The 14,420-nt window shown below is 54.3% G+C and overlaps 1 protein-coding gene across 1 annotated transcript; it reads left to right on the top strand.

Annotated features, from left to right (window-relative positions):
• The first annotated feature begins 4,505 nt into the window (after positions 1–4,505).
• SERPINC1 (serpin family C member 1) lies at positions 4,506–14,420 on the top strand. The gene is made up of 6 exons (XM_040984282.1): positions 4,506–5,146; positions 7,648–7,863; positions 8,640–8,777; positions 10,388–10,778; positions 12,140–12,204; positions 14,167–14,420. Exons 1-6 carry the CDS (start codon positions 4,892–4,894, stop codon positions 14,341–14,343), a joined length of 1,242 nt encoding a protein of 413 aa, XP_040840216.1. The 5' UTR covers positions 4,506–4,891; the 3' UTR covers positions 14,344–14,420.

Here is a 14,420-nt window from a genome sequence, read left to right as displayed (position 1 = left end):
CAGAACTGAGCCATGTGTCCCACTCGCCTTCCTTCGTGCCTCCCCGCTCCCCGCCCTAATCCGACACCCGCAGGGCATGCAGCCCTCAGCTGTGTAAACAACGTCAAAATCATCAAAAAACATTCTTCCCCACATTGAGGCCTCAAAGGACTGTCTCCATTCCCAGGTCGTGGGTACAGGTTGACAGCGAGGAACGGGCACTTCTTCCCACACCCTCACCCCACCCCATGGACAGAGGGGGACAGGAGGAGGAGTCCAGCAATGACTTCATCCCCGCCCCCAGACTTCTCCATCCTAGTCAGAGGCTGGCATGAGTCTATAACCCCCTCATCATTGTGATAGATATTAAAATCTTTTTTAAATTAAAATAATTGCAAGGAAGACCTCAGCTTATCATTGCTCTTATATTCTTAAGTCCCAAAGTGCTAATTACTACCATCTAGAAGGTGCCCTCTGATGTAGCGGTTACAACGGCCTTGCCTCAATAATAGCTGTGGTGATTCTGACCACAGGCAGGGAATTAGACCTGTGGCACGGTCCGCTTCCTGGGAGTGGCTCGTTTGCTTCTCCTCACACAAGGCAGCTCAAAGGTTCTGCCACCAGCACCCTTTCCTGGTTAGCCCTTTGAACCCAACAGCTAGTTTCAGAAGTGAAAATCACTCCCAAGTACCCTCTGCAGTTGTTCAGCCCTGGCCGTGCTGTAACTGTGTATCGCCTGCAGAACCCCGCTATGCCCTGCTCCTCTGACCATCCTCCCCACCTCACCCTCAGAGGAGCTTGCCCAGAAGTTGCCTTGCACCGGGCAAACAGCTGATCTACATGTGTGCAAACTCACTCGGCTTGCTTCGCCTTGGGGTTCTCACAGTGGTTCCTGTAGAGCCGGACAGTTCCTTTCTGCCTCTGGGCTCTGTCCCTCATATGTCACTCCCTACAACTTCCTGAACACTGAGAGCAATGAGCTCCAACCCCATGCAATCCTGGCTTGCTCATTCTCCCAAAAATCTCCTTGTCCCAGTCTGTGCGTTTGAGGTGTTGATTCTTCTGGGTAAGAAAGCATTACCTGCTTGATAATGTTCCATTTGGGATGCGTTTTAAGTATTTCCTATTAATAAATTAGTAAGACCACTCGGGATGTGGCTTTTCTCAAACACGCATGTTTACGGAGTAGCAAGCACATCAAGGCCAGTGCTGTGTGCACTGGACATGTACAATAAATATTTGCTGTTTTGGTTTCCCTGAAACCAAGGCCGAACTTGCCAGCAGTTTCGAGGATTTAATTTAATTGTAGTGAGAGCTTTGTGGGTCTCAGCTACCAACTGCCAAACAGTAATATAGGACTTCTTGATTTAAACTGTGTTTCACTTTAATTTAAATATCACGGCCACTGGAAGCAGAGGAATCAAAAGATTGTTTTTGTGCTAGGTGTTTTGCCCAATTTCCATAGCAGGGTCAAGCTTTGAGTTACTGAGTAACCACAGCGGGGGCTGGGCACCACTGCTCCTTGCCAAGGCCTTAGTCTTGGGTCCAGAGGAAAGGATGGGGGGCCCCAGGCCATGTAGTAGCAGGAAGAGCTGGCCATGTAATCTGCTCAGAGCAGTTACTGCTGAGGCCGGAGGGAAGGACAGGGAAGGACCAGGTCTGTTACCGACCTGGAGGAGAGCTCTGGAAAAGGAGGTGCTCCAGGCTGACTCAAGCCCGTCTCACGAAGCACAGGGAGCCCTCTGAACACCTTGCAGTGTTGTTCTCACAAGGGAAGAACGAAAGCCTACCTCCCCAGGGGCACAGTTGATAAGAAGTATGCATCCATGCCAGAGATGAGCCAGAGTTTCCACAAGAACATAGATTTGCTATCTGTAGTTCCATACAATTGCTAAGGCACTTTACAGAATGACTTGTTTAGAACCGTTGTTATGGCTCACTGGATGTCTGGCCTATATGGCTACCAACTTAGTCTTAGCACACAGAGCATGTCCCTTGTTCCTGTGTGTGCCACCCATCGCTGCAGGGCGGATTGGGGCCTGGTGAGCCGCAGTGTTGTGTGTGCTGGTCTGGGTCAGGGACAACTGGCTCTCGGGGCAGCCTCAAGCCCATTTGGGTAGATCTCTGGGTCTCAGGCCTCTTTTTCTTTGTGTCAGTACAGGCCCCAGGAGGCAGGGTCAGAAGTCAAGCCGGGTGAGCCCCGTGTGGGTCCCCCTGACTGCAGTCCCAGCTCTCATGTTTGGCCCCAGATGTTGTGTGAATTAGAGGAATGAAACAGTGGGTACACTCTGTGCCTCCCAAATAAATATAGGAAAGTTGGTGTGTGTTTGTTTAAAGAAGACAGAGAAAGAACTGAAAGTATGAGAGAGAAGGTATTATAATTAACATGTGGAGGAGCAGAAGGTTCCGGTGACATTCAACTCCTGTATTTCTACTTCCTGATTTGTAACCAGAAAAGAAGACAGCCTGCAGTCCCAGATGTGCCTCAGCCAGGCATAGCCTAACCACGACACGACCTAGCTCAGGAAGATGGTCCCGCAGTGAAGGCCTCGGCAGAGTGAGCGTGTGTTTGGGATGGGGGCGGCTGGGGGACAAAGAAAATGGGCCACACTTTCCCGGGCCTCCCGACCTTCAGCTGCCCTGCTAGGTACACAGCAGCGGGCTGCACACTTTGCTTAACCCCGGGCCCTGGTCATCAGCCTTTGGCCTCAGTCCCTCCTGTCAGCTCCCTCCCCCGGCCTGGCCCTCTGGCCTCAGTCACGTTACAGGAAGGAAGCGGTCTTCCCAGATTGCCTCAGACCAGCAAGGCTTGCTCAGCCCCAGGGACCATTAGCGACCATGTCTTCCAAGGGGATGGGAGCTGTGGCTGCCAGAAGAAGGTAAGAGGGGTGAGCGCTCCCTTCTGGAGCTCCCATCACCCCGGACGCCTGCGAGGGCCCCCTCCCCCGCCCTCCTGATGCCATATCAAGGAAGTAGGGGCTTCTGTATGAAGTCTGCCCATCCCTTGCAGGCAAAGTCACCTGCTCCTAGGAGAGTCCCCAGGGCCTGCCATGCCTCCAGCAGGAGGGCAAGTGGAACACAGCAGGCTCCACTGCCTGCTCCTCCTTCCACCTGCTTGCCCACTGCCCGCTCCCTGCCCAACATCTCGGTGACCTTCGACAGAGGGCTGAAGGTCGGTACCTTGTCTTCCCCTTATGCCACACACAGCACCGTCTGGATCGGAGTGCCACAGGTCAGAAGGGACTTGGTAGTTCAGCCATCTTGATTTTTCCTTGCCTTTAACAGGACCTGCAGCACCCCCCTGACCCCCCACCTCCCAGCCTCTTGCATTTCTAAGAGAAGCTCAGACAAAATGGGAGGAAGGGAAGGCCCGCTCAGTGGCCCCGCTCCTTTCCGCTGCCTTGCACGGCTCCCTGCGCGCCCTGCTTCTCTCTGCACCCCTGGTTTTCTTCTTTTCAAATAGAGTTCTAGAACGAGAGAGGCAGAGAATCTTCCATCTGCTGGTTCTCTCTTCAGATGGCTGCAACGGCCAGGGCAGGGTCAGGCTGGAGCTAAGAGCCTCTGTCTGGCTCTCCCACGTGGGTAGCATCCAGCAGACAGTTGGCCTGGAGTTAAGGCAGCCGGGACTTGACCCAGTGCTCATGTGGTGTGAGCCACCTGCAGCACAGGGCCAACCCCAGCCCCTGCCATCTTGGTCTCTGAAAGCTTGGAGTCAGCCTCAGACCATGCAAAAAGGCAAGTCCACTCGACTGCTTCCAGTTTCCAGCTGGCCCCACTCTGACCCAGTGAAAGGCATGTCAGTGACACCTCAGTGAAAGGCAGAGTGAGAGAGAGAGAGAGAGAGAGAGGAAGAGAGATTATCCGTGTGCAGATTCAGCCTCAGATGCCCCCAGGGCCCCAGGCCAGCTGGAGGAAGCCCAGGCCCACCCTGTTTATCTGCAAACATGCCAGCAGACACTTAGTCTCTCGGCTGGTTCTCTTGGGTCCTAAATCTCCTTCACTGCCAGTCCCACAATCTCATTTTTCAAAAGTGAGATGAGTTTATACATCTTTAGGAATTCCGCGCTGGAAGCTGGGGAGATTTTTTTTTTAACAATAAAGAATGCAATCCTGACCTAAGGCGGTGGCAGCATCTGGGGAGAGAGCAAGACAGAATTAGCAGAAGTTGAGGCCAAATCCTACGAGAAGGCCAGCAAACAAGAGGGCCGGCCAACTGAGCAGGAGGAAGTGGAAGGGAAAGCAGGTGCGTGGGAGAGCAGGGCAAGCTCCGGGTCCCCTAGGAACCTGTGTCCAGTGACTGGCCTGCGGCCTGTGGCCTGCGGCCTGTGGCCTGCGGAAGGGCTAGGTGGGAGCTGGAGAGCTGTGAGCCCAGGGCGCAGGTGCTGCTGGGAAGGGCTGGAGTCTCTCTGCTCCCGTTACAATCCTTCCATCCTTTATGATTCAACTCCATCCCCAGCTTCTGTGAATGGCTCCCCTACTGCTCTTTCCCTGTGGGCATGTTTCCGCTCGCCAACAGAAAGCTTGGCATTCTTTATTTCTGGGGCCTGAAGCCCTGAGTGCACCTCAACAGCCATCAGTTGATTCGATGGTCCTTTGTACTCCCAACAGGGCTCTCTCCAGGCAAGTGGAACCGCCCACTGGCTAGAAGTTGTCCTTGTTTCAGAGGCTTTGCCCTTCCCCTGACCACGTCCCATGGATGGGGTGGGGCCCTGCACTTCACTGAGGCAAGCCTGGAGCTGGCAATTGGGGGAGGGGGTCTCCAAGCGCAGCCTAACTTAGTGTGCTGTCCCCTCGCAGGAAGTCATGTCTCCTGTCCGTGTTGCTCCTTGGCCTCTGGGGCAGTGTGGCCTGTCACGAGAGCCCTGTGGAGGACATCTGCCTCGCCAAGCCCCGTGACTTGCCCGTGAACCCCATGTGCATCTACCGCTCCCCCGAGAAGAAGACAGCAGAAGAGGAGCAGTCAGAGCCCAAGCTCCCCGAGGCCACCAACCGGCGGGTCTGGGAACTGTCCAGGGCCAATTCCCGCTTCGCCACCACCTTCTACCAGCACTTGGCGGGCTCCAAGTCGAACAATGACAACATCTTCCTGTCGCCCCTCAGCATCTCCACGGCTTTTGCTATGACCAAGCTCGGCGCCTGTAACGACACCCTCAAGCAGCTGATGGAGGTACACGCGGGACCCCTCAGCCACCTGCGTGCAGAGGGCGTCTCTGACTCAACAGAGAGGGTCCCTCTAGGGGAGTCACCTCATGTGATCCCTTTGAAAACATTAAAAACAAATAGACAATGAATGACTACCTGCAGGTCTCTACAAAGACAGATTTACAAAAGTCTGTTTCCTCTTTTAGGCTGATTTTTAAATGGGGAAAGACCTGCATTTCTTAAACTTAGCCATTCTTACATTTCTACGTTTATTTATTCCATCACTTATTTGCTCACTCACTCTGGCATTTCTTGTGTGCCACGCACAGGCTGGGGCAGGCCAAAGCTAGAAACTAGCAACTCCGTTCAGGTCCCTCCCATGGATGACCCCATCGCTTGGGTCATCACTGCTGCTTCTGTGTCAGGAGGGGCCCCACCCTCAGAGCCTTTCAAAGCCATGGCCTCTTGTGGTGTGAGGACTTGGGACTGGCTGCTGCGGCGGGGCTGGGTCCTCCCACACTCCTGTGAGCTACAGACTTCAGTGTCTTGAATTCCAATAAGCACACTGGAGGGTCCCGATTCTCCTAACTTGGGGGCGGGCATCTGGGGCAGTGGCTAAGACCCGGCTGGGGGTGCTGGCATCTTGTACCGCAGTGCTTGGCTTCAAGTCCCGGCTTGCTTCCATCCGGGCTTGCTGTGGATGTGTACCGTGGGAGAGCCGAGAGGACCTCGACTTAGCTGGTTCCCTGCCACTCTGCGTGCCCCGCTGCTACTCCTGCCTGGCCCAGTCCAAGCTGTCGTGGGCATCTGGGTGCTGAAGCAGCACAGAGCTCTCTCCTCTGCCTTCGCCTTTTAAAGGCTTCTGGGGCACTTCTGCGCAATCTACGAATACACTCGTGTGAGTCGCTAAGCATTTTCCTTTGTCCCTGAGGCTCCGTCCTTTCTAGAAGGAAAACAGGGACAGGTCTGTTTCCAAACCCAGCACATCCCTTCGATCTGTGATTTTCTAAAGCGAGATGCTGTGTCTTGGAAAAGTGGAACGGCAATGGGTCTCTCTGATGAAAGAGAAACGCAGTTCCCAGCTTTTGGCCAAAAACATGAATCAAAAAGAAAAGAAGTGCATGTTACAACAGCCTCAGGAAACCACGGGCCTGGTGTCAGCTCAGGGCAGGGAAGACGGGGAGGAACGGCCTCAGTGCCTACCCAGGGTGGCAGAGGCGGCAGCAGGTGCTCCTGCTGCTCCGGTGGGGACTGTGAGATGAGCTGTGCATCCCCCTCACCTTGGGACCTGCTCCGCCCCTCGCTGCTGCAGTCACCCTTCCCTGCTTCTCTGCGATCGCCACCAGTACCCCGGATCCCCCACGGGCGGCTGCTCCCTATCATTTTTGTCGCAAGCAGGAACACATGTTGGCTCTTTGTCCAGTAGCAAGAGGACTTTTCCCATTCCAATAAGAAAACGTGTGTTCTAGAGCCTTTCAGGTGGTATTCTAATCTCTTTCCCCTATGTCTTTCCCATCTTCTCTTTAGAAAAGATCTATTTTGGGCCCGGCGCCATAGCGTAGTGGTTAAGGTCCTCGCCTTGCATGCCCAGGATCCTATATGGGTACTGGTTCTAATCCTGGCAGCCCCACTTCCCATCCAGCTCCCTGCTTGTGGCCTGGGAAAGCAGTCAAGGACGGCCCAAAGCCTTGGGACCCTGCACCCGTGTGGGCGACCCGGGAGAAGCTCCTGGCTCCTTTCTTCAGATTGGCTCAGCTGCAGTCGTTGCAGCCGCTTGGGGAGTGAATCATCGGACGGAAGATCTTCCTCTCTGAATCTCCTCCTCTCTGTATATGTGACTTTCCAATAAAAATAAATAAATCAATCTTCAAAAAAAAATCTATTTTTATTGGAGAGCCAGAGGAGCAGATTTAGAGAGATAAGGAGAGACAGATCTTCTGTCTGCTTGTTCACTCCCCAAGTGGCTACAACAGCTGGAGCTGAGCCGATCCGAAGCCAGGAGCTTCTTCTGGTTCTCCCACATGCGTGCAGGGTGGCCAAAGACTGGAAGTGGAACAGCTGGCTCCTCCAGGTGGAGGGTTAGCCTGTTGAGCCGTGGTGCTAGCCCCACTTCTCTTATTCTTTTAGTCACTTAGAAGACATGAAAGGGTTGACACTCAGCACTTGGGGCAAGTCTTGGCTTGACTCTTGATGTCAGCCTTCTGCTAAGGCGCACCTGGGATACGGCTGGATTGGGTCCCTGCTGCCAGCCAGGTGTAGTCTGGGTTTCTGCCTTTGATCGGATCCATCCCTCACTGGTGTAATGGGTGTGGGTGTTTGGGGGAACAGATCAGCAGATGAAAGACCCCTGTGTCTCTCTGAATCTCCTTCTCTGCCTTTCCAGTAAGTAAAAGTAAATAGATCAACAACACAATAGAGCAAGGGAGCGGAGCATCGATGCTGCGCGGGTCACAGGGGCTGCGCAGGTCCTGAGCGCCGTTCGGCTACCATAACAAGCCCGTCACCATTCTGTTTTGCCTTACACAGGTGTTTAAGTTTGACACCATCTCTGAGAAAACATCTGATCAGGTCCACTTCTTCTTTGCCAAACTGAACTGCCGACTGTACCGCAAAGCCAACAAGTCCTCCAAGTTGGTGTCTGCCAATCGCCTTTTCGGAGACAAATCCCTCACCTTCAACGGGACCTACCAGGACATCAGTGAGGCCGTGTACGGGGCCAAGCTGCAGCCCCTGGACTTCAAGGTCAGCAGCTGGGCCACTCTGCACTTCTTCCTCTCCAGAGATGAAAGACGCAGAGACTCAGGGCCTACACTGGCACTGCCCAGACACCTGCCATTAGCGGGAGGGCAGCCTCTGGTTCTCCCACATGAACCCCAGGAGCGTACTCACTCTAACTGGAAACCTGAGAAGTCAGTAGTGTCTATGGCTTCAATTGTAGTGGCCGCTCTGAAAAAAAGTTTTGAAAATAATCAATCTGTTGTTTCATCCGTCATGTTCAGATATCCACCAAAGGCTCTGGCGGAGATGCCCGTCCCCAAGGCATCCCGTTTAACCGCAGCGCTGAGCGCGGGCGAGTAGAACGCATACAGGTGCGGGTTCTCGTCTCCTCTTGGAGAGTCAGGAAGAGGGGAAGACGACTGTGCGACCAAGGAGGGAAGATCCGTGTTCAGTCAGCATCCTGTCATTCACTGACCGTGTGGGGTCCCTCCCCCCTTGTCCCCGTTGGACATATTCTGGAAACTACATCTGAGCTTCCAGTGTCCTAAAGTTAGAGAAGATATTTGTCTCCTTTTTCTCAGATGGTTTTGTCCTTCCTTCTTTTCTATCCCTCGGTTTTCCCTATTTTTTTTTTTTTGTTGTTGTTGTTGTTCATTTTCTTCTGGCAATATTTACTATTAGTTATACAAGTTTTGCAGCACTGGATTGGGTCTGTGTCCAGTCTGGGACGGAGCGGCAGCACAGTGGGAGGGAGACGCGCTGAGCAGCACGGGGCCAGCTGTGTCCTCTGTCGTCCACAGGGCAGCGCCAAGCAGGCCAGGGCCGTCATCAACGACTGGGTCTCCAACAAGACCGAAGGCCGCATCCAGGAGGTGCTCCCCGAGGGCGCCGTCGACGAGCTCACCGTCCTGGTGCTGGTGAACACCATTTACTTCAAGGTAAGGGAGCGGCCTGGAGACACCCCGGGAATGTCCTCTTGCTCTTCGGTCACCCTCCTGTCCTTACTTTATTTTTAAAGGTTCATTTCGTTTATTTGAGAGGCAGAGTTACAGAAGGGCAGGGAGAAAGAGAGGACCTTCCGTCTGCTGGTTGGCTCCCCAGATGGCTGCCCTGGCCACGGCACAGCCAGGAGGCACGATGCTTCCTCCCGCGCATGAGCAGCCCACGCCCTGGGGCCACCTGCTGCTCTCCCGGGTGCCTTAGCAGGGGACTGGATCAGAAGCGGAGCAGCTAAGAGTGAAAGGGCTGAGTGTCAAATGGTTGTAAATGGTAACGAATAGTACAGGAGTCAGGTCATAAAGCGCTGGCTTTATTAGACTTGTGTGGCCTTTACTCATCAGGGATAGAGCCCAGAACTCGGCCCTTGAAATAGTTTGTGGGAGCCAGCACGTGACACAGTGGGTAAGCTGCTACGTGTGATGCTGGCATCCCATAGGGGCACAGGTTCCAATCCCAGGTGCTCTACTTACCTTTTTTTTTCCCATTGGAAAGTCAGATATACAGAGAGGAAGATCTTCTGTCCACTGATTCACTCCCCAAGTAGCTACAACCACCAGAGCTGAACTGATCCTAAACCAGGAGCCCCAGAGCCTCTTCCAAGTCTCCCATGTGGGTGCAGGGTCCCAAGGCTTTGGGCTGTCCTTGACTGCTTTCCCAGGCCACAGGCAGAGAGCTGGCTGGGAAGCAGGGCTGCGGGATTAGAACCATTGCCCATATGGAATCCCAGCGCGTGCTAGGCAAAGATATTAGCCCCTAGGCTACCGTGCTCTACTTCTGATCCAACTCCTGCTAAGGGCTTGGGGAAGCAGTACAAGATGGCACAAAAGTTTGGGCCTCTGCCACCCACTGGCATGACCTGGGTGAAACTCCTGGCTTCTGACTTCCCACTTGCTCAGCCTTGGTCTTTGTGGCCACTTGGGGAGTGAACCAGCAGATGGAAGACCTCTCTTTCTCTCTCTTTTAAAGGATTTATTAATTTTATTTGAAAAAGAGTTAGAGAGAAAGAAAGGGAGTGACAGCCCTTTCCTCTGGTGGTTCACTCCGCAAATGGCTGCGATGGCTGCAGCTGCTCTGCTACGATGCCAGAAAACAGGAGCTTCTTCCTGGTCTCCATGAAGGTGAGGAGCCTAGAGCACTTTGGCCAGGCCTGCTGCTGTGCCAATCCCTTAGCAGGGGCTAGATTGGAAGTGAATCCATATGGGATGCTGGCACTGTAGCATTGGCTTGATCTGATACGCCACAGTACTGGCCCCAAATAAAGAGGCTGGCGAGAGACAGCAAAAGGCCATTAGATTTAAAGTCAAAAAGAGACTTGCAAAGATGTTTCGACGCTGTCCTTATAAAACTTTCTAGATTTCTGATTATAAATCACTACTGAAAATCTGGGAAATATAGAAGATACAGGGGGAAAAAGCTCCCTCATGACACCATCCTGGCTAACCTCTGCGCGCCCCTCTTCCGGTCTTGTGACGCTTACACTGATGTCAACGCAACGATGTGACTGTGTCGGCTTTGTCCTCGCTCCTCTCACCTGCTGTCTTCCATCCAGGGCTTGTGGAAGTCCAAGTTCAGCCTTGAGAACACGAGAGATGAGCTGTTCTTCAAGGCCGACGAGGCCTCCTGCTCAGTGCCGATGATGTACCAGGAAGGCAAGTTCCGCTATCGGCGTGTGGCAGAGGGCACCCAGGTGCTGGAGCTGCCCTTCAGAGGGGATGACATCACCATGCTGCTCATCCTGCCCCAGCCCGGGAAGAGCCTGGCCAAGCTGGAGCGGGAGCTCAGCCCCGAGACGCTGCAGGAGTGGCTGGACGAGCTGGGGGAGACCCTGCTGGCGGTCCACATGCCGCGCTTCCGCATCGAGGACGGCTTCAGTCTGAAAGAGAAGCTGCGAGTCATGGGCCTTGTGGATCTGTTCAGCCCTGAAAAGTCCCAGCTCCCAGGTCAGTGGGGGAAGGAACGGCGTCTCTGTCCGGGGAGGGCCTGCCCGGAGTGGAAGAGGGTACCACGTGCGCATTTGCGACAGGTGACCTGCATCCCGGCCCTCCGTCTGCTACCTTGTGCAAATCTCACTCCCCTCTTCTGCAAAGAAGGGAGTTTGCGCTTGCATGTCCATGGTCCCCGCTGGCACCAACACCCCGTGATCCTGTCTGCAACGGAGGAGGGCCCAGGGGAGGCCCAGGGAGGGCGGCAGACGTCGGAGCAGCGCGCCGGGCACTGAGCTCGGGGGCACTCTCTCAAGCTAGCCCTCGTGCATCTTGAAGCCTTCTGACTGACATGCCGGATATGCTCCACCAGAGCGCTCGCCTCCGCGGTGGATCTGTCCAGCCTTCCTCCCACCGCGGTTCAGTAACGATGTTCAGTTGGTGCAGCTCCTCCAACACACCATCTTTTACAATCAGGCATATCTTTCTAAAATAGCAGCTCACAATGTCTGGTAACTGTATTTATCTTTAAAAATTTTTAAATTTGTGGGCCCAGCACAGTAGCCTAGTGGCTGAGGTCCTCACTTGCACACACCAGGAACCCATATGCGCACCAGTTCGTATCCCGGCTGCTCACTTCCGGCTCCCTGCTTGTGGCCTGGGAAAGCAGTCGAGGACAGTCCAAAGCCTTGGGACCCTGCACCCACATGTGGGAGACCCGGAAGAGGCTCCTGGCTTCGGATTCGTTCAGCTCTGGCCATGGTGGTCACTTGGGGAGTGAACCAGTAGATGGAAGATCTTTCTCTCTGTCTCTCCTTCTCTCTTAAAATTTGGCTTTCTGATAAAATAAGTAAATCTTAAAAATGGTTCTAATTTATTATTTGAATGGCAGTGTTATAGAGAGGCAAGACAGAGATGGAGATGTTTCATCATTGAGTCACTCCTTAAGGAGCCACACCTGGCCAAGAGCCGGGAGCCGGGAGCCGGGAGCCGGGAGCCGGGAGCCGGGAGCCAGGAGGCGGGAGCCGGGAGCCGGGAGCCGGGAGCCGGGAGCCGGGAGCCAAGAGCCGGAGCCAGGAGCCAGGAGCCAGGAGGCAGGAGCTCCTGTTCTCCCACATGGTGCAAGGGCCCAAACACTCGGGCCATTGTCTGCTACCTCAGGTACATTAAGAGGTAGCTGGATCAAAGCGCAGCAGCTGGGACTCAGAATGGGGCTCCTGTGGGATGCTGGCACCGCAGGTGAAGGTTCAACCTGCCATTCCAGGGCACTAGCCACACTAACTCATTTTAAAAAGCTCCAAAAGGCTTGATTCAGCCTCAGTTCCTGCGTGTGGGCGGCAGGGACCCCGTTTTCACCGGAGGCCCCGTCTTCTCCGCAGGCATTGCTGCAGGCGGCAGGGAGGAGCTCTACGTGTCCGACGCGTTCCATAAGGCGTTTCTCGAGGTGAGTGCCCCTCCCCGCTCCTCCCACGCTGCTTTTCAGGGCGACAGTATCTCACCTCTCTGTAACTGTAGAGTTCTCATTGCAGGGGATCTCATGGGAGAGACAGCAGGGGTGTGCGCATCAGGAGGCAGCCGCCCTTGGAATCCGGGATGTGGCCTGAGATCCTACGGTCAAAGCCCTTCGAGCAGTTTCGATGTCCAGTGGGAACAGAGAACCGCTGGTGTAATGGGCCAGTGTCACTCTCGCTCAAGGGCTTGAGGACATCTCTGGGAGAGAAGGCTGTGGTCAAAAAGCAAAGTCTGAGAGCATAGAACTAGCAAACGCAGCAACACCATCTATGCAGAGAACCGCTTGGCTCCGAGCAGAGTGCAGGATGACATGATAGGAGGCAATGAATAAGGCTGAGGCACCTGATCTTGCCAGAACTCCAATCTGGTCCTAAATTCAGCCCATTTTTTCTTTTTAAAGATTTATTTATTCATTGGGCCTGGTGTGATAGCGTAGCGGTTAAAGTCCTCACCTTGAATGTGCTGGGATCCCATATGGGCGCCGGTTCTAATCTTGGAAGCTCCACTTAAAAAAAAAAACACTTATTTATTTTTATTGGAAAAGCAGATTTACAGAGAGGAGGTGAGACAGAGAAAAGATCTGTCTGCTGGTTCACACCCCCACGGGGCCACGATGGCTAGAGCTGAGCAGATCCAATCCAAACACAGGAGTCTGGAGCCTCTTCCGGGTCTCCCACGTGGGGGCAGGGTCCCAAGGTCCTGGGCCGTCCTCAACTGCTTTCCCAGGCCACAAGCAGGGAGCTGGATGGGAAGTGGAGCAGTTAGGACATAAACCAGTGTCCATATGGGATCTTCAAGCTTGTAGGATGAGAATTTAGCCACTATGCCATCATGCCAGGCCCATAAATGTAATCTTACAACAAGCATTAAATGGATAATATGGGAGGATAAAGGACAGAAAAGAGCGAGAGAGAGAGAGAGAGAGAGAGAGAGAGAGAGAATTAAGCAGCTCCACGAGCTCAGCCACCCCGCAGGCCTACCTTAGAAGACGCGGAGGTCTGACTGATACTCTGCAATTCCAGGCAGAACATTCTGGATCTTCCTCCCAGCCGGTGGCCCTTCCGCCTGTCTGCCCAGGAAGAGGCCCTTCCCGCCCACAGGGTACCCCGCTCTTTGCACAAGTTCAGGCTATCGCCCCAGGAAGAGGTCCTTGCTCCCTATTGGAGGACCCCACACTCTGCAGGAGCCCTCGGTCCTGGGTGGCTGTTTGGGGAATTGACATCTGGGATTTTCGATCCACCGAGAGGGAACCCGTCTCAACTCTAGAATTCTGATCTTCAGCCACATTATCTCGTCAGCAGTTGGTACAGACCCGCCGGGGTCTCCCTGTAGCGCCAGGAGCTGGGGGTGCGTGCAGGTGCCCACGGGGTCTCCCTGTAGGTGCCAGGAGCTGGGGGTGCGTGCAGGTGCCCGGAGTCTCCCTGTAGGTGCCAGGAGCTGGGGGTGCATGCAGGCACCCGCGGGGTCTCCCTGTAGGCGCCAAGGACCCAGCTCCGTGAGTCCACCTGCCGCTCTCGAAGGTGCACAGTAGCGGAGAGCTAGACTCTGTGGCTCTGGGACTCTGCACTCCCCTGAGGGATGCAGACGCCTTAAGGAGCAAATCAGCAGCTTCACCCCAAACAGTGACTGCCTGCCCCCACAGTAAGTCCCTGTAACAAGCTGCACAGTACTGTCAGCCAGAAATACGGCAAGCTCCTGCACTCTGTATCCCAGTTCAAGATCCCTCGCTCCCAGCAGCAGGCTTGCGGGAACCACGCACCTTACACTTACCAGCCCAAAGCATGAGTCAGGAGGTGACACGACTTCCTTCTAGAAGATCCATAGCAACCTGAGCTGTGCTTGTGCGTGCTTGCCCTGCCTGTAACAACCGGTGACGTGCCCGTGTGCCCTGCAGGTGAACGAGGAGGGCAGTGAAGCAGCCGCAAGCACCGCCGTCGTCATCGCTGGCCGTTCGCTGAACCTGAACAGGGTGACCTTCAAGGCCAACAGGCCCTTCCTGGTTCTCATCCGGGAAGCCGCTCTGAACACCATCATCTTCATGGGCAGAGTAGCCAACCCTTGTGTCAGATAGAGTAGTCTTACTCTTTGTATTTCTTCCTATTTTGGTTTGTGAACATGACTAAAATAAAGACAGCTGCTCCCATCTCA

Source organism: Ochotona curzoniae, unplaced genomic scaffold (assembly GCF_017591425.1).
Source record: "Ochotona curzoniae isolate NIBS_2020 unplaced genomic scaffold, NIBS_Ocur_1.0 contig_4105, whole genome shotgun sequence".
In the NCBI taxonomy this organism is placed as follows: Eukaryota; Metazoa; Chordata; class Mammalia; order Lagomorpha; family Ochotonidae; genus Ochotona; species Ochotona curzoniae.
Note: the sequence above shows the minus strand (reverse complement) of the source record. Positions and strands in the feature narration are given on the sequence as shown.